The following is a 25,469-nucleotide window of genomic DNA, read 5'->3' as shown; positions in this document are numbered from 1 at the left end:
TTGCAACAACATGTATGCAGCTACAGAGCATACAGCTAAGTGAAATCAGTCAGTCAGAGAAAGACAGATACAATATGATTTCACTCATATGTGAAATTTAAGAAAGGAAACAAATGAGCAAAGGGAAAAAAGAAGAAAGAAAGAGACAAAGCAAGAAATAGACTCTTTTTTTTTTTTTAAGATTTTATTTATTTGTCAGAGAGAGAGAGAATGAGCACAGGCAGACAGAATGGCAGGCAGAGGCTGAGGGAGAAGCAGGCTCCCCGCTGAGCAAGGAGCCCAATGTGGGACTCGATCCCAGGGCGCCGGGATCATGACCTGAGCCGAAGGCAGTTGCTTAACCAACTGAGCCACCCAGGCGTCCCAAGAAATAGACTCTTAACTATAGAGAACAAACTGATGGCTACCAGGGGGGACGTGGGTTGGGAGATGGGTTAAATACATGATGGGAGATTAAAGAGTACACTTCCTGTGATGAGCACTGAATAATCTATAGAATTGATGAATCACTATATTCCACACCTGAAACTAATATAACACTGTATGTTAACTATACTGGAATTAAAAAGCTTAATAAAAAGAAAAAAAGGACTGTAAATACCAAAATTAATAATCACAAACTCTTGATAGTGAGACTGTATTTTAAATTTTCTTATTTATCTTTTTCTGTATCTCCTAAATCCTCTACAATGAGTACAAATAACAAGAAAACAGTATTTTAAAAAATATTCTGTTCTGATAGAATTATACAATATCTACCTTCTCTATTTCAGAGACTTCTTAATATTGTGGTACTGACTTTATTTTTTAATTTTTCAAAAAGATTTTATTTATTTACTTGAGAGAGAGCAAAAGAATGACAGCACAGAGGGAGAAGGAGAAGTAGACTCCCTGCTGAGCAGAGAGCCCAACACAGGGCTTGATCCCAGAACCCTGGGATCACGACCCAAGCCTAAGGCAGATGTTTAACAGGCAGAGCCGCCCAGGTGCCCCCCAAAAGTTCTTTTTTAAGGTGAAAGAAAAGTAATGGAGGGAACTAATATTATTGAATACCTGGAAGATGATGGGTTTTATGTTATCTCTTCTACTTTTCTTAATAGCCTTAGGAGGTAAATGTTTTATGATGAAACTGAAGCTTAGAAAGGTATTTTTAAAAAAGATTTTATTTGTTTATTTGATAGAAAGAGAGAAGAGAAAGTCAGGCAGAGGAAGAGGGAGAAGCAGGCTCCTCACTGAGCAGAGAGCCTGATGTGAGGTTTGATCCCAGGACCCTGGCATCATGACCTGAGCTGAAAGTAGATGCTTAATTGACTGAGCCACCCAGGCGCCCCATTAGAAAGGTAATTTGCCCAAGGTCACACAGCCAGTCAGGCTCTGGTGCTGAGTGATATTATCATGTTTATGAAAGGTTTATTTTTAAAACAGCAAATGTTAATGATCCAGAAAGATGCTTCAAAGAGTAACAGTGAGCTATGAGAAGAGGAACAGTAACACTTGCTCAATTTTGCTATTCATGCTTCCCCAGGCATCATTCTTTGTTTTGCTTTTCTTACAGCTATCAAAGTAAAATGTAATTTTAGCAAACTAAAATGGAACTGAAATACATATATATAATGCACATCCAGATGAAGATATCTGAATTCAAACCTGCCTAAATTGGTTTCCTCTCTATGTTCCCTGGGCTAGGTACGACAATAATCCTAACATCCCACAGAGTTGTTTGTATATAGAGGCATGTAGTGAAACATTTTCATCTCTGAGCACTTTGCTTTCATTTTACCTCTATTTTAAAGTAAAGATATGAATAGCCTCAGAAAAATATGGTGGTATTTCAGAGTATTAAGACAAATGTGAACATCTTCCTTTTATTACTTAGAGATTTAGGGGTGAAAGATTTTTATAATAAAATAACATAAAATTTAATCTTATAGTGGGATGTATTATTCCCTGTATATATGTATTATTTTTTTCTGGCATTTTTCATTGTTTTTTTCTTTATGTTGCATTTTTGCAGTTAAACTACGATGGGCTTAGGTAAAGGATTTTTATACCAATCATGTTTGGGGCTCAATGAGCTTCTTAGATCTGTAAAACTTGGTTTTTCATCACATTTGGGAAATTTTCAGCCATTATTATTTCTTCAACTATCTTTTCTCCCCCATTCTCTGTCCCTCCACTCCTTCTGGGACTCCAATTATATACACGTCAGATGGCCTGAAACTGTCCCACAGATCACTTAGGTTCTGTTCATTCTTATTTCTTCTCCAGATTATATTATTCTATTGATCCTCAAGTTCACTGACTCTTTTTCTGCTGTTTTCAATCTTCATATAAGGTCATTCAGTGAATTTTTCACTCATTTTAGGTATATTTCCAATGCTAAAATTTCCACTTGGTTCTTTTTTATAATTTTTCTCTTTCTGTGGGATTCTCCATTGGTTCACTTGTTATGATTTTATTTTCCTTTAAACCCTTAAAAATGTTCCTAAATGTTTAAAGTCTTCTTCTGTTCATTTGAACACCTGGATTATCTTAGGTTCAATGTTTATTAACTGTTTTTCCCCTTGACTCACATTTTCCTATAAATTGTTATAGTATAATTGAAACCTTAAATGATATGTAGTAGAGATTCTGGATTAAACTGTCCTCCTCTGAAAAGTGTTTATTTATACTAAACAAGTAATAAACTTTGCTGAATTTAAACCCTAAACTCTTCTCCTTTGTAGCAGGCAGTATATAAAATCTCTGTACTCAATTCTTTCAACTTCTAACTGCTGCTTTTTCCTAGGTCCCCTGAAGTTTACCCAAATGCTTACACAGTTCACTGGTCAGATTAGGATCTGAATAGAGTTTGTGTGTGGATTTTGGCACTTTGTTGCACTTTTACCATGATGTCTTCCTCTATGTGGGAGGCATTAAGTTGGCTTCTTCTCATAAAATTTAGCAAACTCTACTTGGAATTGAGGTTTATTATCTATATAGACTCCCTAATGAGAAAATCAAATACAAAGCTGCTATTAAACCTTCTTCTTCAAACTCTGAAACCAGAAAGACCATGGATTAAAATATAGGTGGAAGGTAATATAGTAAAAATATCATGTTCAAAACTGAATGATTCTCCAGGTATAACAATTATCATAGAGCATAAAATATCAAATTGTTTAAGGCTTCAAAAGACAGTGGTTTAAGAAAGGAAGTTTTTCCCAACAAAATTGAAATTAGTATAATTAAACTTGAACGTTTCCTTTTGTCCCCTTAAGAGTCCTAAAATTCATACAGATATATGGATTTAAATGTTGTTGAGTGGGTTTTGTTTTGTTGGATTCGTATCTCAACTAGTGTTGAAAACAGTTAAAATGAAAATCAAAGTGCTAAATCAAAGTCACTGAAGCTTATGGTATTTCAATGCTCTAAAAAGAAAATGTATATAGCTTACATATTTTGACTGTTCAGTGAAAATATTATTGAACTCTAACTAAAAGTTTAATTTGAAGATATATTAGGGACATACATTTAGGAGTTACACAAACTGCTTTTCCAGAGAAAGAGAGAAAATGATTGGTTGGTATAGGGTAAAGTTTATCTTCCTTTAACAGCAGGTCCCCTTGAAAAGTTAAAAACTTCTCCAAGGGAAGAGACAGGAAGAGGATGCAGACTAGTTCCTTCTGATATGCTATGAAGTTGCAAAGTTTACTAAGCAGTGTGTACATAGTAGCAAAATCTCAGAAGGAACCACTTTGACATGGGGAAATGTTTCTGAAATATTCTGCCATCAGTGCATTTGTTTATTCCCTGGAGTTTCCTTTCCAAAAATATAAATAAAAACTATTGCTGACAGATTCCTTGCCTCTTTACTCATGCAATACACCAGTGTTTCACAATCTCTTTTTACCCCATCATTGTCCCCCCAAAGGAGTCTTTTGTAGACTATTTTTTCCTAATCACCACCCTCCCATGAAACTTTATTACAGATATGTTACAGATATATATCTGTTTATGTACAGTGACCCTTTTGGGGGTTCACAAACCATTATAACCAAGATATTTTTTACTCTCCCCTCAAGAAATAATTTTGTCCCTTTGGGAATAATATTGCCCTATTAAGAACAGTACACTAAGAAAATCAGGTGATTTCCAATTATAAATGCAAGAGCCAAAAGGGAGGCAATTCACAAGTGGGAATGTAAAATTCATCTTCTCTGAAAGGTGAACAAGAATAGTATAGACTTCTTATGGTGATTTCTAGATACAAGAAAATCTGGGCAGATAAAATATACTTAAATGTGTAAAAGAACTATTGTCTACCTATATCATCAATCTAAATTCAACTGTATATTAATAACATTCAGCATATATTTGTAGGTCTATAATCTTTATATAAAACTCCCAGGTAATTGCATTTTAGAATGCAGAATTTTTCAGATTTTAGAAAAATAATATAGCACATATATTGTAACTCCCACAGCAGGGTTTAAGGCACCACCCTGTCATCAAGTTCTTAACTATTTCTGCAGCAAAAATGATGAAGAGTCACATTAGGTTGGATAATTAGGACTATAAGTAGCCTCATGTCAGTTCAGGTCAGGACAGGTTTTGCTGCCAGGAGCATTTTAGATTTTGGGATTCTAAATAAATAAACATTGTGGATTCATTATTCCAATTCAAGAATCTCAACATTTTTAAGTTAGCAAATATTAATTCCTTGTTCCTTATAATTTCACTAACTGCCAGTGTAATTCCAAGTAGGGAAAAAAAATGGCTAATTCAAAATCACCACATACCAGCATAAAAAAACACTCATAGTTAAAAACCATCAGTTCAAGAAACAAAGATTCTATACAAATTCTGACTTTATCCTAAACTCTTTTTTTCTTTTGAGTGTAGCTGACACACTATCTTGAACTCTTTAAGCTCTATTTTGTGTATTTGTTTTTAATCTCTATCTGCAAGGATGAAATGACAGCCATTAGCCATATATGGTTTTTAAACACTTGACTATGTCTACTCCCAAGCTGAGATGGGCTATAACTTTTTTTTTTAAAGATTTTATTTATTTATTTATTTTTTAGATTTTATTTATTTATTTGACAGATAGAGATCACAAGGAGGCAGAGAGGCAGGCAGAGAGAGAGGAGGAAGCAGGCTCCCTGCTGAGCAGAGAGCCCGATGCAGGGCTCGATCCCAGGACCCCGAGATCATGACCTGAGCCGAAGGCAGTGGCCTAACCCACTGAGCCACCCAGGCGCCCCTATTTATTTATTTATTTATTTATTTGACAGAGAGAGAGAGTGAGGGAGAACGCAGAAGCAGAGGAAGAGGGGGAAGAACAGAGGCAGAGGGAGAAGCAGGCTTTTCACTGAGCAGGGAGCCTGACGTGACGTTCAATCCCAGGACTCTGGGATCATGACCTGAGCTGAAGGCAGATGCTTAACCAACTGAGCCACCCAGATGACCCGTAGCTGCAAAATCTCATTGATCATTTTTGTACTGATTACATGCTTAAACGATAATCTTTTGGATAAACTGATTGAATAAAATATTAAAATTCACCTGTTTACTTTTATAACCTACCTACTAGGAAATTTAAATTATATATGTAGCTGGGCATTCTAGTATCATGTCAGTTATAATGGCTAAAACTAATTATAATTAAAATATTACTTCCTCGTGCTCACTTCGGTAGCACATATACTAAAATATTACTTCCTCGAGGATTCCTCTCCTAACTACCCAAGACTGGGGTGGATATGAACACAATATAATTCTGTTGCTCCTTATCCTTCTATCATGTACTGTTTCATTATATTTTAGTTATTTGTTTGTCATTATTCCACCAAGCTCAAAGTTCCTTGAGGAAAGAGACTGGATTTTTTTTTTTAAATCTCTGTGTACCTACATTATAGCAAAGGCATGGAGCAAGCATTCAGTAAATGTTAAAAATGGATCAGAATATCCCAATGAAATACTATTAAGCTGATGTGAAAAGTCACACAAAATTCTGAGGCTATAAATAAGCAATCATAAATTACTTTCTCAGCCTTTCCAAAATATCAAATAAAATGACATTAAATTTTTTTTAAAGATTTTATTTATGTATTTGACAGAGATCACAAGTAGGCAGAAAGGCAGGCAGAGAGAGAGAGAGAGAGGAGGAAGCAGGCTCCCTGCTGAGCAGAGAGCCCGATGTGGGGCTTGATCCCAGGACCCTGAGATCATGACCCGAGCTGAAGGCAGAGGCTTTAACCCACTGAACCACCCAGGCACCCCGACATTAAATTTTTAAAGTTTCAATTTGTTACAGAAAAAAACAGATATTAAAATCTATGTTTTCTCACCTGAAGTCAAATTCCTAGCTGTACTTTGTGATTTCTGCATTTCAGTAGATTTAAAATTGAGATCATCCTGCATCATTTTCAGCTCTTGATTGGTGATAGAAGAGATCTGTTTCATACGATTTATATTCTATATTTGTAGAGAAATAAAAATGGGAAAAAATTCCATTGATTTGCTTCTCCAAGAAAACTCTTGGAAAACACTGCTAAACAACTACATGTTCTGAATCAGTATCCTTTTTTGAAATACATCATTTATCATGTATGTTTTATGTCTGCTTAGAGGAATATAGTGAGATTCAAAGTCAGGTTTTTGCAATAAGGAGAGACTAAATTAAAGCTAATGTAAAAGAAATAATTCTGAATTTGATCTCACTGTAAAGAAATCCAAGTACACTATTTTAAGAACTGCTTGGAGTCTTCAGACACAGAATATTTTTTATTTATTTATTTATTTTTTAAGATTTTATTTATTTATTTGACAGAGAGAAATCACAAGTAGACGGAGAAGCAGACAGAGAGAGAGAGAGAGAGAGAGGGAAGCAGGCTCCCGGCTGAGCAGAGAGCCCGATGCGGGACTCGATCCCAGGACCCCGAGATCATGACCTGAGCCAAAGGCAGCGGCTTAACCCATTGAGCCACCCAGGTGCCCCCAGACACAGAATATTTAAGAGATTGTGCATTTTTCCTTCTGTTCAACCACTCATTAGTAACTGTTCAATAAACATTTTTTATGAATCAAGATAATCCTTGATAAACTATACTCTTATAGATTCTTACAAGAATCACTTCTATTCATAATACAAATGACTATGTAAAAATGTATCATTTTCCATTATAACATTTAGATTTTGAAGTTTCTGTGCAAACATTACTTCTCCAAGTTCAGATACATTAACAATAGAAGAAAATCATAATAATTACTTTGAATTGGTACCTTGCTTACTGCTAAAAATTGACATTATACATATGTCATCCTTTCCCCTATCATCCTTAGCTGGATTTTGCTAGAAATACACAAATTAATAGCTTAAAAAAAATAAGCAAGGGAGTGTAAAGGAAACATTAAATTAACAGATGTAATAGTACACCACTGCATTTTTTGAGCTATATTTGGAAAGGTAATCACAGCAAAAATAATGAGGACACTAAGACAGGCACATGGTACTCACTCTACTACAGTGCTCCAGAAGTGCAACAATGTTGGCTTCTATCTGTGCCTTCCTTTCCAGCTCCTGATTCTTAGTTTCATCAAACGTCTCAATAAAAGCTGCAGATTCAAAATATGATAAGCTACTGTTAATATAGTTAACACTATATAAATTCTGATCTATAGGTCTTAACGGTACTTTTTAGAAATTCAAAGCAAATTTTACATTATGACTATATTTAATCTTTTATTAACCCACAGGTAATTAAATTACTCAATAAGAATATTTCTACATATTTTCAAGCTTCTAAAGCTTAACAGTTATGATCTTAATACAAATAAACTAAAAGGTATAAATTCAGGCTCAGAGGTAACAGCTGATATATAGAACACAAAAAAATCCGTTTTTACATAGGCTCTCCTTGATATAATTATTCATACTTATAACTAGCCACAAATTTTAATATGGAAAATAGTTGCTAATTACTTATTTCATCTGAAAATGAGTATTTTCCTTAAAATGTTGTATTAATCTTGACTAAATAATTTATTCACATTATAAATATTCTAAGAAATCTTCCTTTCTCTTGTCTAATATAGAATCAGTATGTAATTTACTTTTTTATATTCTTAAGGTATTTCTATGGCTCTTTCAAAAAATAAAACTTACAGTTACAATAACTTTACTATTAGCACAAAACAACTAATTAACTTTAAGATAATTTTTGGTACTTGCTGAGATTTAAAGAAATCTTAGGATATTGTTAAATCAGAGTTGGCAATTTCTACTTTATGGCATGTTTCTATGAAAGTAACAATTGACATCGGACCAATAAAACTTCAGATTCTACCAAAATGATTATTAGCAAAGAAAACCAGTAACAGATAATATAACAATAAATTTTTAAAAATTTATCTATATTATAGATACAACGCAATTAAGTGAAGATCTACTTAGAAAGTTTAAGATTTTTAAAAAGTAAATGAGCAGCTGCAAAGGGTTTCTCAAGTTACAGTCAGTAACAGAACCAAGTAGCAAGATCTGAGGTGAAGGCTGATAAATAATGAGAGGGAAGTATTATGAAAAGCTAAACATAAAAGGGCAAAAGATACTAAGGATGAATACAGTGAAGCAGTTAAAAGAGGACATTCAACACTCAATTAGTAAGTGGTCTCTGTACAAACAATAAATATAAGTACTAGCTTTAGAACCCATCCGTAGAACAAAAATACTCATACACACACAAATGTACAAAACCTTTTTAAAATTTTCTACCCATCCCTAAACTATGCTAGATATTTATTAATTCTTCAAGGCAAATATTTTGAATGTCCACACTTCTGCACTTATTATCAGCCATTGTATCTTCCCAAAATGAAATCTCTGATTTTGTATACATGAACAGATATCAGAATATTTTCGTATCAGTAAGGTCACTTACTGTCCATATTTTCCTCTCGTTTTTTTAGTTCCTTGTACTTCTGATTCATTTCGCCTACAAGAGATACAAAATATAACATCAATTTCAAAAACTCCAGACACAGAGCTCTAAATGTAAAATATTTCTTAGGTTTTCTATATACCAGTAGTTATTGAATATTCAAAATTTTTAATTCGGTGAAAAATTTTTAATTAACATAGAATCTTTTAAAACAACTATATATGTATATTTGATAATTCAGAAAAAACAATCTCCTGACTGGAAAGGACTTAAAGACTTCCCAATGGTTCTCTATTTCAGTCCTAACTTACTCAACCTGCACATGAACACTACTGGTAATGGGAAACATAAGCACCCCTAAGTGTTCATTCCATCTTTGAATAACTCACAAGGGCAGGCAAAATAGCTAAGTAACCTCCCTCACAGACCTTAAAGTCTATAAAGACTGAATAAGCAATTATAATGGCCTAAGTGCTACCATATGAAAAAGGGTGCTATAAAAGCAGAGCAAAGACAATTTATCTAGTTAAGGAATTTCCAGAAGTTTTCTCTAACGAAGTAATACTTAAGCTGCATTATAAAGAATAAATGAATAGGAGTTACCTGGTTGAAACAGAGAAGAGGAGGTTCAAAGTCAAAGCAATTCAAGTAGAGAAACCCAAAAGTGAGGATGAATATGGTAGCACAAAGAAATGAAAGTGGTATGGCTGAGTCAGAGAATGTGAAGTGAACAAGTGGCACAAAGAGGAGGCAAATGATGAGACCTTATAAGACACATAAAAGTTTGCACTTCCATCTTCCATCTAAGGAAAATGGTAAAACTACCAAAGAACTTAAAGCAGGGGAATAAAATGATCAATTTGCATTTCTGAAAAATATTTCTGGTTGAGTGAATAAAAGGCAAGTAATATTGGAGGCAATATGATCTGTTAGGAGGCTGTTACAGTAATGCAGGTAAAAGATGAAAGTTTCCTGGAGTAGAGCAATGGCAAACAGGATGGAAATTATATTTTCAATCCAGCCATTTAAGAACCAGAGTAAATAGATTTTGTGTAACTCACAGGTTTCTGGCTTGGGCAACTGAAGACATGGTGGTATTATTAAGTGAAAAGAGAAGCAAGTTTAGGAACAAATTGCTTACAACAGGTTTAGACATGTTGCCTTTAATATATGTGAAAGACATGTTTAAAAGGGCAAAAACCCAAGATCCTGACAAATGGATGAAACTGGGCACTTTAGCAGCATAAAGGAGCCATTAACAGAGGTGGATCATGATAATTTTACAGCAAAAGGATTTTCAGTGTAACAAAAACTGAGTTTTGGAAGGACACTACTATTTCCCTAGACTAGTGAGACAGCTGCAGCCCTGTGTTCTCAGGGTCCAGGTAGAGAAAGCAGAATAAATTTGTGCTTGCACCAATCTGTAATTTATCCAAATCAGTCAATTTTTAGCATTCTGGGAAAAATTAAGGAAACTTATTAAGATGATGCCCCGTAAGGATGGAGAGAACAATAGAGTTGAGATTCCTAAGGCGGTTCCTGATAAGAAAATGGCATTTAGAAGAGCTTTAAGGGTTAAAAACAAAAACAAAAACAAACCAAAAGTTACAGGGCAGAGGTTAAAACGCAATGGTCAGCTCATGTTCTGTATAAACTCCTATGCAGTTTTTTCAAACACTGGCTAGAGTAAAGTTAGGAAGGTTAAGGGGAGATAGGGTAGAGCCTCAAATTACATGGAGACATGGGCTTTATTACTAATAACAAATTTGTATATGATTAAGTTTTTTAAAAAATAGATTATAGACCAATTAAAACTATGCCACTGTTCACTCACTTTATGGCAATGGTTTTTGAGAGGGAAACAAAGAACTAGAGCTGGATTACCCTCCAGAGGAGGGTAATATGCATGGAAATGTTATACAACATATGTGAAGTAGCAGAAAAGCTAGTTTCTACTGAACCTGCCATATCCCAGGTTTGTTTCTTTCTTTCTTTCTTTCTTTCTTTCTTTCTTTCTTTCTTTCTTTCTTTCTTCTTTAATATCCTAGGTTTCTAAAAAAAGTCATGGTTGTCTGAGAAGTCCCACTCTTCAGAGATTGGTTAGGCATTAAGGGATTAGGAGCAAGGCCTGCATCATAGGCTTTAGAAAAATTTACCTCCCATCTTATCTTTTTTCTTATAAACTTAAAAAAAATCTTCTATACATGCTTTTTAAAGTTCCTCATCTTGCTATCAGATGTCAAGACACTGTAGTGAGGTTCTCATTCTGCAATCCCAAAGCAATTTCTCTGAATAAGATTATAAGACTCCTTACTTACCAAATCCAAGGAGGCAATTCCCAGTTCTTACTTCAGTCTGCAATATCTGACACTATTGATACATTCTTCTTTCTTTTCAGTTTTTTTCCTTATGTTTTTCTGTCTTTGGGGTGGGAACTTCTTTGGTTTTTCTTACCCTCAGATCATTCTTTAGGTCTTCCCCTAATGGCTTTCCCTTTCTTTAACATTTAAATTCTGGCTTCTGCTTTTACTTGACTTCTAATACTACCTTACATCCAAGAAAATTCCACTCATTCTTGTGGTTTAAAAACTCTCAAATTGGGGCGCCTGGGTGGCTCAGTGGGTTAAGCCGCTGCCTTCGGCTCAGGTCATGATCCCAGGTCCTGGGTTCAAGCCCCACATCGGGCTTTCTGCTCAGCAGGGAGCCTGCTTCCTCCTCTCTCTCTGCCTGCCTCTCTGCCTACTTGTGATTTCTCTCTGTCAAATAAATAAATAAAATCTTTAAAAAAAAAAACTCTCAAATTGACCTCTTCCCTAATTTTATGATTATTTTATCCAACTGCTTACTAGATACATTCGTGTCGGTATCTCTCAGGATATCCTAATAGTATATTCATAATTAAACTCATCAGTCTTCCCTCTCAAAGTCTGCACCCCTCTGCATTCACCATTATGTTTGGAAGTCCTTGGCCACACACTTATCATCCAAGTCAGAAACCTTCTTCTCTTCTCAAATCCATGTTCTTAACTGTCATCAGACTGAGCTAGAGGACATAACTGTTCAGTGTCTCCAGTTACACAGCTGTCCAGCTGGATTAGACAGGACAGAGATCCCATATATCTTTATAGATTCCCAAGCTTCATAAAACCTCTTCCCATATCACTGCTGCTAAGAAGAAAGGAGATCAGGCAACTAGTGAACTCCTCTATTTTGTGATTTCTCAGTTGGGAGGATTCCTAACTGAGCTGCCCATGAGAAGCAATGTACAGATATAGACAGTCCTAAGACAGGGTAAAATAAAGGAGTTATTACCAAGTCTAAGACTAATAACATCCTACTATCATAGGAGAGGACAAGATCATATATTGGGGAAGCGAATCAGTATGTCACACTGGAGGTACAAAAGCAGGTAAGTAATAGGGTCCAAAGTAGTAAGAGTAAAGAGACCAAAGGAGAAGGAAAAGGGCACTTTGACAAATAAGGGTTATTTTAGGGCTGTCCTCAAATTCTTAATATTTGATGTAATTATAGTTCTACATTTATTTATTTATTTATTCCAAATTTACTGAATGCCTACTACATGCCAGATACTGTAGCAGGTGTTGGAGACATAAAAATGAGAGCAAGATAGTTATAACTCAGGGTGCCTGGGTGGGTTAAAGCCTTCGTCTCAGGTCATGATCCCAGGGTCCTGGGATTGAGCCCCACATCGGGCTCTCTGCTCAGCGGGGAGCCTGCTTCCCCCCCATCTCTGCCTGCCTTTCTGCCTACTTGTGATCTCTGTCAAATAAATAAATAAAATCTTAAAAAAAAAGATAGTTATAACTCTACCCTAGAAGGGCTTACAAATTATTAGATGTACAAAACCAAAAGCTACAATGGAACGTAAGTGTTCTAAATGAGGTATGTATGAAGTCCTATAATAAGCAGATAGGTGAAAGACTTCAAAAGGTTCTTACGTAGAAAATACTGTAGCAAGGCACTCTAACAGGTAGCGAAGGAATTACAGAGACGAGGAAGACCTTTGCCTTCAAGACATTTATACTACAAGTACCCTAAATTAAGAAATGGGTATGGACTATTACAAAAGACTTGGAATACTGTACAGAGGATTATCATTGTTCTCTGATGCTCTCTGCCATAGAAAGCTAGTGGAGTAAGGGAGATACGTTCTTCTCGCACTCCCATGGGGCTGAGTAGCACCACAGCCCCCTCTGTCCTCACAGCCAGCTAATCTGACTCTTACTTCTCCCCCATCCAATGTTGCCTTGATTCTAGCCTTACAGAGCTATCTTGAATTTTATATTCTGAGAAGAAGTTCTGCCACTCGAGAAGGTCTGAGTACCATTTTTCTCCCACCTTCTATCTTGATTAATATATAACAAGCTGTAAGCTAATGACTCTTTTGCCCCCAAGCCCCCCAAATTGACCAGTCCACTGATTTTGGAGGTGAAAGAGCAGCAAAAAGAAAATTCAGAGAAGTGGGCCAAGAATAAAACCCCATAGGACTTCTGCATGTCCAAATTCCTTCCTCTCTAGCACTTGGGGTCCTTCTGAGGCAAGCTAAGTCTCCCTAGGACCTTTGAGTGTTTAATACTTTTGAATGTTCCTTATGTGGCATAAGAGCTCAATCTGCTCTTAGTGAGTTCCAGTTCTTCGTTATCCCTTTTGAAATATAATGCCAAGGGCTGCCTGGGTGGCTCAGTCAGTTAAGCATCCAACTCTTGATTTCGGCTCAGGTCATGATCTCAGGGTCATGAGACTGGGCTCTGTGCTGGCCATGGAGTCTTTTAAGATTCTCTCCCTCCCTCTGCCCTCTCCCCCTACTGGAACAAGAGAAAGAGAAGAGAAAGAGGAAGAGAAAGAGAAAGAAAGATAGAAAGAAAGAAAGAAAGAAAGAAAGAAAGAGCTTGAGTAAGGGGGAGAGAGGGAGCGATGGAGGAAGAGAGATAAGGGAAAAAAAGAAAGAAAAAGAAAGAAAGAAAGAAAGAAAGAAAGAAAGAAAGAAAGAAAGAAAGAAACAGAGAAAGAGGAAAGGAAAAGGAAAAGGGAAAGAAAGAAAGAATGCCAAGAAATTAAGGATTCAAAACTATCACTTCCCACAGTCTATATATTCATCCTTCTGTTAATGCAATCTAGAATTTCAGCTGTTTTGGAGGCTATATCACATTAATTTATACCGAGTTGTTGTTTAAATCTCTGCTAACATTTTCACATATTTCAGTAAGCCAGGATACTTTCTCCTCCCCTTTCTTACTTCAATTTTAATTAGTTTAGGGTTCCTATTATATTCCATCTTTTTTATTCAGTTTCTCCCACCTACTTTCCACCTGTCATTAGAGCAGTAAGTAATAAACTAGCATATCAAATACCACCAAACTGCTATGTTAAAATGAGTCCATATAAGTTTAATGTTTTTTTTTTTTTAAGATTATTTATTTATTTGTCAGAGAAAATGCGCACACATGCAGGGGGAGCAGCAGGCAGAGGGGAAGCAAGCTCCCTGGTAAGTAAGGAGCCAGATGCAGGACTCAATCTCAGGATCCTGGGATCATGACCTGAGCTGAAGGCAGACGCTTAACTGACTGAGCCACCCAGGTGCCCCTAAGTTTAATGTTTTAAACTAACTTTTGGCTTCAGGCTTCTTCCAACTTATCAACCATACATTCTCTGCAAAACGTTTTAAATTTTGGCAGGCGACTTTCTTTATGCAGACCAAGTCTGATAATTCTATTTCTACACACTAGAGGCACTTTAAAAATATATAATAAAAATTCTCCAAATATGCTAAAGTTAAACTATTGCTAAAAGCCTCACCATGTAAACAAAAGAAAAAGGACCATGAAGACATTTGATTTGGGGCAACTGGGTGGCTTAGTTGGTTAAGGAACTGCTTTCGGTTCAGGTCATGCTCCTAGGGTCCTGGGATCGAGTCCCCACTGGGCTCCTTGCTTAGCAGGGAGCCTGCTTTTCCCACTCCCTCTACCTGCTACTTCACCTGTTTGTGCTCTCTCTGTCAAATAAATAAATAGGGGCGCCTGGGTGGCTCAGTGGGTTAAAGCCTCTGCCTTCGTCTCAGGTCATGATCCCAGGGTCCTGGGACTGAGCCCAGCATTGGGCTCTCTGCTCAGCGGGGAGCCTGCTTCCCCCCCTCCCCTTGCCTGCCTCTCTGCCTACTTGTGATCTCTTTCTGCCAAATAAATAAGTAAAATCTTTAATAAATAAATAAATAAAATTACATATATTAAAAAAAATATTTGTTTTAACAAAGTAATGTCAATGAAACTGGATAGTAAAATAAATAGTCCTTGGAATGTACTAAATCCAACATAACTTGATTATTTCCTAAAGCAGTGGTTATAAACTTTGCATGTATCAGAATCATCAGGAGGGGTTGCTGAAACACAAATTGCTAAACCCTATCCCTAGCATTTCACACTCAGTAGGTCTGAAGTGGAGCCCCAGAATTTGTTACAGATGGTGCTTATGCACTTCATCTGGAAATAATACCATCATTCTAATGAAAAATACAAAATGTAGTTTAACAAATCTTCAAATTGAACAATAAGCAATGATTCCCTCTTCTTCATTGAATGTATATTGAATCTCTATAGAATGACAATGTGTAAATGCCATTTGACATCTCAGATACCAGGATATAAATCACCTGGAAACTGAACTGATTAACTTAAATATCCTGGGGAAAATACTTTTCAAAATATGTTTTGGGAAAATCCCCAGGTAAGTTATTCAAGTTTCAGTTTATAAATTAAAACCACTAATAATAACAGCTAATAACTAAAACTATATGCACTATTATAATGGTATGCTATTCTCAGTCTCTCTCTCACACACAAAACCCCTTTCATCTAATCTGCACAGGGACCCTAAGTAGAAAGAAGGTACTGTTATCATCTCCATTTCAAAAATGAAAACACTAGTGGCACCCCAGTGGCTCAGTCAGTTGAGCGGCTGTCTCTTATTTTGGCTCAGGTCATCATCTCAGGGTCGTGAGTTTGAGCCCCAAGTCCGGCTCTGCACTAAGCATGGAGCCTGCTTGAGATTCTTTCTCTCCCTCTGCCCCTCCCCTACTCACACATGTGTGTTCTCGCTCTCTAATAAATAAATCTTTAAAAAATAAAAACAAATAAAAATGAATTAACTAAAAAATAGAAAATAAAAATGAGGAAACTAAGGTATATAAAAAAGTCAAATAGTTTTCCAAAATCAGCCCGTAAAATAGCACAGCTCAGATCTGAATCCAGACATTCTGGTTGCAGACCTGTACTCTTAAATAAAACTACCCCGTCTTTATAAATTCCGTATTACCTGACATACGCAGAGAATGAGAGCTTCTAAACTAGGCCATAGAACCCTGATCACGAAAAAATTAGTCTATAGACAAACCAAAGAAAAATTTTTATATTTTTATTACCCTTCAAGGAAGCATATAAATTATAGAGCAAATTGCAATGACTTTATACAGAGTTTAGAACAGTAATACAATTATTCTATAGCGCTTCACATATATTTCTATAAATATAAATATATTTATCACATTGTAGCAGTTAGGTCTTTAGATGTCTGATATGCTATAACATATTTGGTTTTACTAATAACTAATAACATATTTGGTTTTACAATCTTATCCATCTTTGGAAAGATACTGTACTCTAAAAATGAAGGAATAATTTGTAGTGTGCAATAATGCCCCAAAATCTTGAGAGATAAGTGCTTAAAAATAAAAGATTTTTTTTTTAAATAATGTGACTACTTTCTCAACTGTTTTGGTTAAGCCTGGTCTAAGTAGACATTCAGAAAATTAGCCCCACCTTGTGGATCATAGTAGTACTACAAATGCAGGCCTTAAGGAACAGTGAACAGTCGAAGTGTATATTCTCTGATCCCTACCTCTGAAACCAGTAACATTATATGTTAATTGAATTTAAATTTTAAAAAGTGTGTATTCTCTTGACTGACAAAAACTAATAAATTTATAAATAACTGGTGAGGAAGAACTTTCACATACTGCTGTTGGTTGTACAAAATGGCACAACATTTTCTGGAAGAAATTTGCAAAAATAATAAAAATTATAAACTAGTAACATTCTATTCATAATTTCATTTCTAGAAATTTACTTACAGAAATATTCAAGTTAAAAAACATGTATGCAACAAGGTTATTTACTGCACCAGTATTCTTAGTAGTGAAAAATTAGAAACCAGTCAAGATGGCGGAGAAGTAGCAGGCTGAGACTACTTCAGGTAGCGGAAGATCAGCTGGATAGCTTATTTAAAGATTGCAAACACCTACAAATCCAACAGGAGATCAAAGAGAAGAAGAACAGCAATTCTAGAAACAGAAAATCAACCACTTTCTGAAAGAATTTGGGATCTCTTCTGATTTGGTTAAAGCGCATTTTCCTGGGGTCTTTGCCACCCTTTTAGTATTTTACTTGCCCCCTTATATACTCTTATCTGGACAAAACGACAAGGCGGAAAAATTCACCACAAAAAAAAGAACAAGAGGCAGTACCAAAGGCTAGGGACCTAATCAATACAGACATTGGTAATATGTCAGATCTAAAGTTCAGAATGATGATTCTCAAGGTTCTAGCCGGGCTCAAAAAAGGCATGGAAGATATTAGAGAAACCCTCTCGGGAGATATAAAAGCCCTTTCTGGAGAAATAAAAGAACTAAAATCTAACCAAGTTGAAATCAAAAAAGCGATTAATGAGGTGCAATAAAAAAACGGAGGCTCTCACTGCTAGGATAAATGAGGCAGAAGAAAGAATTAGCGATATAGAAGACCAAATGACAGAGAATAAAGAAGCTAAGCAAAAGAGGGACAAATAGCTACTGGACCACGAGGGCAGAATTCGAGAGATAAGTGACACCATAAGATGAAACAACATTAGAATAATTGGGATTCCAGAAGAAGAAAGAGAGAGGAGAGCAGAAAGTATATTGGAGAGAATTATTAGAGATAATTTCCCCAATATGGTAAAGGGAACAAGCATCAAAATCCAGGAGGTTCAGAGAACCCCCCTCAAAATCAATAAGAATAGGTCCACACCCCGTCACCTAATAGTAAAATTTACAAGTCTTAGTGACAAAGAGAAAATCCTGAAAGCAGCCTGGGAAAAGAAGTCTGTAACATACAATGGTAAAAATATTAGATTGACAGCAGACTTATCCACAGAGACCTGGCAGGCCAGAAAGAGCTGGCATGATATATTCAGAGAACTAAACGAGAAAAACATGCAGCCAAGAATACTATATTCAGCTAGGCTATCATTGAAAATAGAAGGAGAGATCAAAAGCTTCCAGGACAAACAAAAACTGAAAGAATTTGCAAACACCAAACCAGCTCTACAGGAAATATTGAAAGGGGCCCTCTAAGCAAAGAGAGACCCTAAAAGTAGTAGATCAGAAAGAAACAGAGACAATATACAATAACAGTGACCTTATAGGCAATACAATGGCACTAAATTCATATCTCTCAATAGTTACCCTGAATGATTCTGAATGGGCTAAATGCCCCAATCAAAAGACACAGGATATCAGAATGGATAAAAAAACAAAACCCATCTATATGTTGCCTACAAGAAACTCATTTTAAACCCAAAGACACCTCCAGATTTAAAGTGAGGGGGTAGAAAAGAATTTACCATGCTAATGGACATCAGAAGAAAGCAGGAGTGGCAATCCTTATATCAGATCAATTAGATTTTAAGCCAAAGACTATAATAAGAGATGAGGAAGGACACTATATCATACTCAAAGGATCTGTCCAACAAGAAGATCTAACAATTTTAAATATCTATGCCCCTAACGTGGGAGCAGCCAACTATATAAACCAATTAATAACAAAATCAAAGAAACACATCAACAATAATACAATAATAGTAGGGGACTTGAACACTCCCCTCACTGAAATGGACAGATCATCCAAGCAAAAGATCAACAAGGAAATAAAGGCCTTAAATGACACACTGGACCAGATGGACATCACACATATATTCAGAACATTTCATCCCAAAGCAAGAGAATACACATTCTTCTCTAGTGCACATGGAACATTCTCCAGAATAGATCACATCCCCGGTCCTAAATCAGGTCTCAACCGTTATCAAAAGATTGGAATCATTCCCTGCATATTTTCAGACCACAGTGCTCTGAAGCTAGAACTCAATCACAAGAGGAAATTTGGAAAGAACCCAAATACATGAAGACTAAACAGCATCCTTCTAAAGAATGAATGGGTCAACCAGGAAATTAAAGAAGAATTGAAAAAATTCATGGAAACAAATGATAATGAAAACACAACGGTTCAAAATCTGTGGGACACAACAAAGGCAGTCCTGAGAGGAAAATATATAGCGGTACAAGCCTTTCTCAAGAAACAAGAAAGGTACACAACCTAACCCTACACCTAAAGGAGCTGGAGAAAGAATAAGAAAGAAACCCTAAACCCAACAGGAGAAGAGAAATCATAAAGATCAGAGCAGAAATCAATGAAATAGAAACCAAAAAAACAATAGAACAAATCAACGAAACGAGGAGCTGGTTCTTTGAAAGAATTAATAAGATTGATAAACCCCTGGCCAGACTTATCAAAAAGAAAAGAGAAAGGACCCAAATCAATAAAATCATGAATGAAAGAGGAGAGATCACAACGAACACCAAAGAAATACAGACAATTATAAGAACATACTATGAGCAACTCTACGCCAACAAATTTGACAATCTGGAAGAAATGGATGCATTCCTAGAGACATATAAACTACCACAACTGAACCAGGAAGATATAGAAAGCCTGAACAGACCCATATCCAGTAAGGAGATTGAAACAGTCATCAAAAATCTCCAAACAAACAAAAAGCCCAGGGCCACATGGCTTCCCGGGGGAATTCTACAAAACATTTAAAGAAGAGCTAATTCCTATTCTCCTGAAACTGTTCCAAAAAATAGAAATGGAAGGAAAACTTCCAAACTCATTTTATGAGGCCAGCATCACCTTGATCCCAAAACCAGACAAGGATCTCATCAAAAAAGAGAACTACAGACCAATATCCTTGATGAACACAGATGCAAAAATTCTCACCAAAATACTAGCCAATAGGATTCAACAGTACATTAAAAGGATTATTCACCACGACCAAGTAGGATTTATTCCAGGGCTGCAAGGTTGGTTCAACATCCGCAAATCAATCAATGTGATACAACACATTAATAAAAGAAAGAACAAGAACCATATGATACTCTCCGTAGATGCTGAAAAAGCATTTGACAAAGTACAGCATCCCTTCCTGATCAAAACTCTTCAAAGTGTAGGGATAGAGGGCACATACCTCAATATTATCAAAGCCACCTATGAAAAACCCACCGCAAACATCATTCTCAATGGAGAAAAACTGAAAGCTTTTCCGCTAAGGTCAGGAACACAGCAAGGATGTCCATTATAACCACTGCTATTCAACATAGTACTAGAATTCCTAGCCTCGGCCATCAGACAACAAAAGGAAATTAAAGGCATCCAAATCGGCAAAGAAGAAGTCAAACTATCACTCTTCGCAGATGATATGATACTATATGTGGAAAACCCAAAAGACTCCTCTCCAAAACTGCTAGAACTTGTACAGGAATTCGGTAAAGTGTCAGGATATAAAATCAACACACAGAAATCAGTTGCATTTCTCTACACCAACAACAAGACAGAAGAAAAAGAAATTAAGGAGTCAATTGCACCCAAAACTATAAGATACCTAGGAATAAACCAAACCAAAGAGGCTAAGAATCTATACACAGAAAACTATAAAGTACTCATGAAAGAAACGAGGAAGACACAAAGAAATGGAAAAATGTTCCATGCTCCTGGATTGGAAGAATAAATATTGTGAAAATGTCTATGCTACCTAAAGCAATCTACACATTTAATGCAATTCCTATCAAAATACCATCCATTTTTTTCAAAGAAATGGAACAAATAATCCTAAAATTTATAAGGAACCAGAAAAGACCTCGAATAGCCAAAGGAATATTGAAAAAGAAAGCCAAAGTCGGTGGCATCACCATTCCGGACTTCCAGCTCTATTACAAAGCTGTCATCATCAAGACAGCATGGTACTGGCACAAAAACAGACACATAGATCAATGGAACAGAATAGAGAGCCCAGAAATGGACCCTCAACTCTATGGTCAACTCATCTTCGACAAAGCAGGAAAGAATATCCAATGGAAAAAAGACAGCCTCTTCAATAAATGGTGTTGGGAAAATTGGACAGCCACATGCAGAAAAATGAAATTGGATCATTTCCTTACACCACACACGAAAATAGACTCAAAATGGATGAAGGATCTCAATGTGAGAAAGAAATCCATCAAAATCCTTGAGGAGAACACAGGCAGCAACCTCTTTGACCTCAGCCGCAGCAACATCTTCCTAGGAACATCACCAAAGGCAAGGGAAGCAAGGGCAAAAATGAACTATTGGGATTTTATCAAGATCAAAAGCTTTTGCACAGCAAAAGAAACAGTTCACAAAACCAAAAGACAACTGACAGAATGGGAGAAGATATTTGCAAACGACGTATCAGATAAAGGGCTAGTGTCCAAAATCTATAAAGAACTTAGCAAACTCAACACCCAAAGAACAAATAATCCAATCAAGAAATGGGCAGAGGACATGAACAGACATTTCTGCAAAGAAGACATCCAGATGGCCAACAGACACATGAAAAAGTGCTCCATATCACTCGGCATCAGGGAAATACAAATCAAAACCACAATGAGATATCACCTCACACCAGTCAGAATGGCTAAAGTTAACAAGTCAGGAAATGACAGATGCTGGCGAGGATGCGGAGAAAGGGGAACCCTCCTACACTGTTGGTGGGAATGCAAGCTGGTGCAACCACTCTGGAAAACAGCATGGAGGTTCCTCAAAATGTTAAAATAGAACTACCCTATGACCCAGCAATTGCACTACTGGGTATTTATCCTAAAGATACAAATGTAGTGATCCGAAGGGGCACGTACACCCGAATGTTTATAGCAGCAATGTCTACAATAGCCAAACTATGGAAAGAATGTAGATGTCCATCAACAGATGAATGGATAAAGAAGATGTGGTATATATACACAATGGAATACTATGCAGCCATCAAAAGAAATGAAATCTTGCCATTTGCGACGACGTGGATGGAACTCTTAGAGGGTATCATGCTTAGCAAAATAAGTCAATCGGAGAAAGACAACTATCATATGATCTCCCTGATATGAGGGAGAGGAGATGCAACATGGGGGACTAAGGGGGTAGGAGAAGAGTAAATGAAACAAGATGGGATTGGGAGGGAGACAAACCATAAGTGACTCTTAGTCTCACAAAACAAATTGAGGGTTGATGGGGGGAGGAGGGTTGGGAGAGGGGGGGGTGGGGTTATGGACATTGGGGAGGGTATGTGCTATGGCGAGTGCTGTGAAGAGTGTAAATCTGGCGATTCACAGACCTGTACCCCTGGGGATAAAAATATATGTTTATAAAAAATAAAATAAAAAAAAAACTTAGAGGAATTAAATATAAAAAAAAATTAGAAACCACTTAAATGTCAATGTGGATACAGTGAATATACTATTGAACCATAACACTAACAAAGATGATGATGGCAGCTAACAGTTGTTGGGAGTAATAAATACGTGCCAGGCACCATTCTTGGTCTGGCTTTAAAACCCTGATACTGACCATTATGCTTTACTTCCTAGAATGAAGTATACATCCTCATATGGAAGAAGGTACATTAAATATGGAGTTAAATGAAAGATTCAATCTCAGAGGAATTATAGATTACTCCATCTTAAAATACATATGCTTATAAATGTACAGAAAAAATCTAAAAGTCTATAAAGACATCAAATTGTAAATAATTTGAAAGACTGGGATGACTCTAAATACTGGGATGACTATGAGGAGAAAGGAGATGACTTTTTACTTTATACACTTTTGTTCGCTTGAAATTTTCAAATTAAGTACATACCAGATTTTTATATCAAAAGCACAAATTTTAAAAAATAAATTAACTAGTCTTTAACATAACTAGTTCAAGGAAAAAGATTTTTAAAAACAGGTTAAAAACAGGAAGGGATAACCTCCTACCTGCTAAGGTTAATTGCACAGTTAATGAAAGCATGAGAATGGTCAAAGTCACACACACACACACACACACGCACCCCACCTATAAAATAAAGCATATTCAGGTGATTAAAACTCTAGAAATTCTGAGTAAGTTAGGTTTATGAAATTGATAATTTCTTAAAAGATGGCAAATTGAATATGCACAATTAATTCTAATCCTCACCAAACTCAATTAAAACTATAGTAAAAAGAATTTTTAAAGGTAAAATTCCCAGGAAAAATGAAAATTAAAAAAGAAAATAACAGAAATAAAATTTCAAAAGCTGTAAGTAGATGGACAAGTAGCAACTAATTGAGCAGACTAGAGAAAGCCTAAACCTAAGCCAGCACTGGGTAAAGCTGAGAACCAAGCCAGTTTCAAAAGGTTTTAGAATTTTGCATAGAAGACCAATCACTTATTTTGTGTTCCTACTCCATGAAAGGTTTTGTCATATTTTAAAACAGTAACACTCTTCTATTTAATGTAATATAGTGAAGAATAAATAAAGGATCTGATATAAGTGGACCAAGAAACAATACCTACTTTGAGGAAGCTTCAGTATGAGACTATATAAAGTCTCAAGATTTAATATGTAGGTGAGAATAAAAAAATTCTAAGTCAACAATCACAAAAACAAATTACTTAGCTATATACAAATAAACCTTGAGGTAAAAGGATCCTTATTTATTTTTTTTTTAAAGATTTTATTTATTTATTTGACAGAGAGAGATCACAAGTAGAGAGAGAGGCAGGTGGAGAGAGAGGAGGGAGCAGGCTCCCTGCTGAGCAGAGAGCCCGATGCGGGACTCGATCCCAGGACCCTGAGATCACGACCCGAGCCGAAGGCAGCGGCTTAACCCACTGAGCCACCCAGGCGCCCCAAGGATCCTTATTTAAATGATATCCTGTGTTATAATACAGACTACTATTATTTTTTTTCTTTACCCAGAACAATAGTGTTTTTTCCATTACTTACTCTTTCTCATTCCGAGCAATATTTTTTCAAGTTTTTATTTAAATTCCAGTTAGCATACATTGTAATATTAGTTTCAGGTATACAATTTGGTGATTCATCATTTATATACAACACCCAGTGCTCATCTGAACAAGTCAACTCCTTAATACCCATCACCCATTTGACACATTTTTGGGCTCTTTCCATAATTTGGCTACTGTTGATAATGCTGCTCTAAACATTGGGAGTCATATGCCCATTCGAATCAATGTTTTGGTATCCTTTGGGTAAATACCTAGTAGTGCAATTGCTGAATCATAGAGTAGTTCTATTTTTAACTTTCTGAGGAACCTCAATACTATTTTCCAGAGTAGCTGCACCAGTCTGCATTCCTATCAATGGTGCAAAAGAGTTCTCCTTTCTCTGCATCTTTTTCAATCTATTGTTTCCTGTGTTGTTAATTTTAGCCATTCTGACAGTTGTGAGGTGGTATTTCATGTTAGTTTTGATATGTATTTCCCTGATGATGAGTGATGTTGAGAATCTTTTCATGTGTTTTTTAGCCAGCTTTGTATCATCTTTGGAAAAATGTCTATTCATTTCTTCTGTCCGTATCTTAACTGGATTACTTATTTTTAGGGTTGTTGAGTTGATTAAGTTCTTTACAAACTTGGATACTAACCTTTTATCAGATATGTCATTTGGAAATATCTTCTCCCATTCTGAAAGCTGCCTTTTAGTTTTGTTGATTGTTTCCTTCACTGTGCAGAAGCTTTTTATCTTGTGAAATCCCAATAGTTCATTTTTGCTTTTGTTTCCCTTGCCTCGGGAGACATATCTAGTAAGACGTTACTATAGCCAGTGTCCAAGAGGTTACTGCCTATGTTCCCCTCTAGGATTTTGATTGTTTCCTGTCTCACATATAAGTCTTTTCATCTATTTTGAATTTATTTTTGTGTAGGGTGTAGGAAAGCAGTCCAGTTTCATTCTTCTGCATATTCCTGTCCAGTTTTCCCAACACCATTCGAAGAGACTGTCTTTTTTCCCATTGGATAGTCTTTATTGCTTTGTTGAAGATTAGTTGAACCATATAGTTATGGGTCCATTTCTGGGTTCTCTGTTTTGTTCCACTGATATATCTGTCAGTTTTTCTGCCAGTACCATACTGTCTTGATCACTACAGCTTTGTAATATCACTTGAAGTCCAGAACTGTGATGCCTCCAGCTTTGCTTTTCTTTTTCAAGACTGCTTTGGCTATTCAGGGTCTTTTCTGGTTCCATACAAGTTTTAGGATTGTTTATTCTAGCTCTGTGAAAAAAGCAGGTGGTATTTTGAGAGGGATTGCTTTATAAGTGTAGATTGCTTTGGGTAGTATAGACCTTTTAACAGTATTTGTTCTTCCAATCCATGAGCA

General features: G+C 36.1%; 1 protein-coding gene across 3 annotated transcripts in view; it reads right to left on the bottom strand.

Annotated features, from left to right (window-relative positions):
* Positions 1-25,469, bottom strand: part of IFT74 (intraflagellar transport 74) — a 92,101-nt gene that overhangs the window by 14,477 nt on the left and 52,155 nt on the right. For all 3 annotated transcript variants that reach the window (XM_047699310.1, XM_047699311.1, XM_047699312.1), the window contains exons 14-16: positions 8,925-8,978; positions 7,505-7,602; positions 6,336-6,462 (exon numbers count right to left, since the gene is read on the bottom strand). In XM_047699310.1, the coding sequence (XP_047555266.1) occupies positions 6,336-6,462; positions 7,505-7,602; positions 8,925-8,978 (279 nt within the window). The remainder of the gene's footprint in view (positions 1-6,335; positions 6,463-7,504; positions 7,603-8,924; positions 8,979-25,469) is intronic.

The sequence above is a fragment of the Lutra lutra genome, chromosome 13 (genome assembly GCF_902655055.1).
Source record: "Lutra lutra chromosome 13, mLutLut1.2, whole genome shotgun sequence".
Taxonomy (NCBI): Eukaryota; Metazoa; Chordata; class Mammalia; order Carnivora; family Mustelidae; genus Lutra; species Lutra lutra.
Note: the sequence above shows the minus strand (reverse complement) of the source record. Positions and strands in the feature narration are given on the sequence as shown.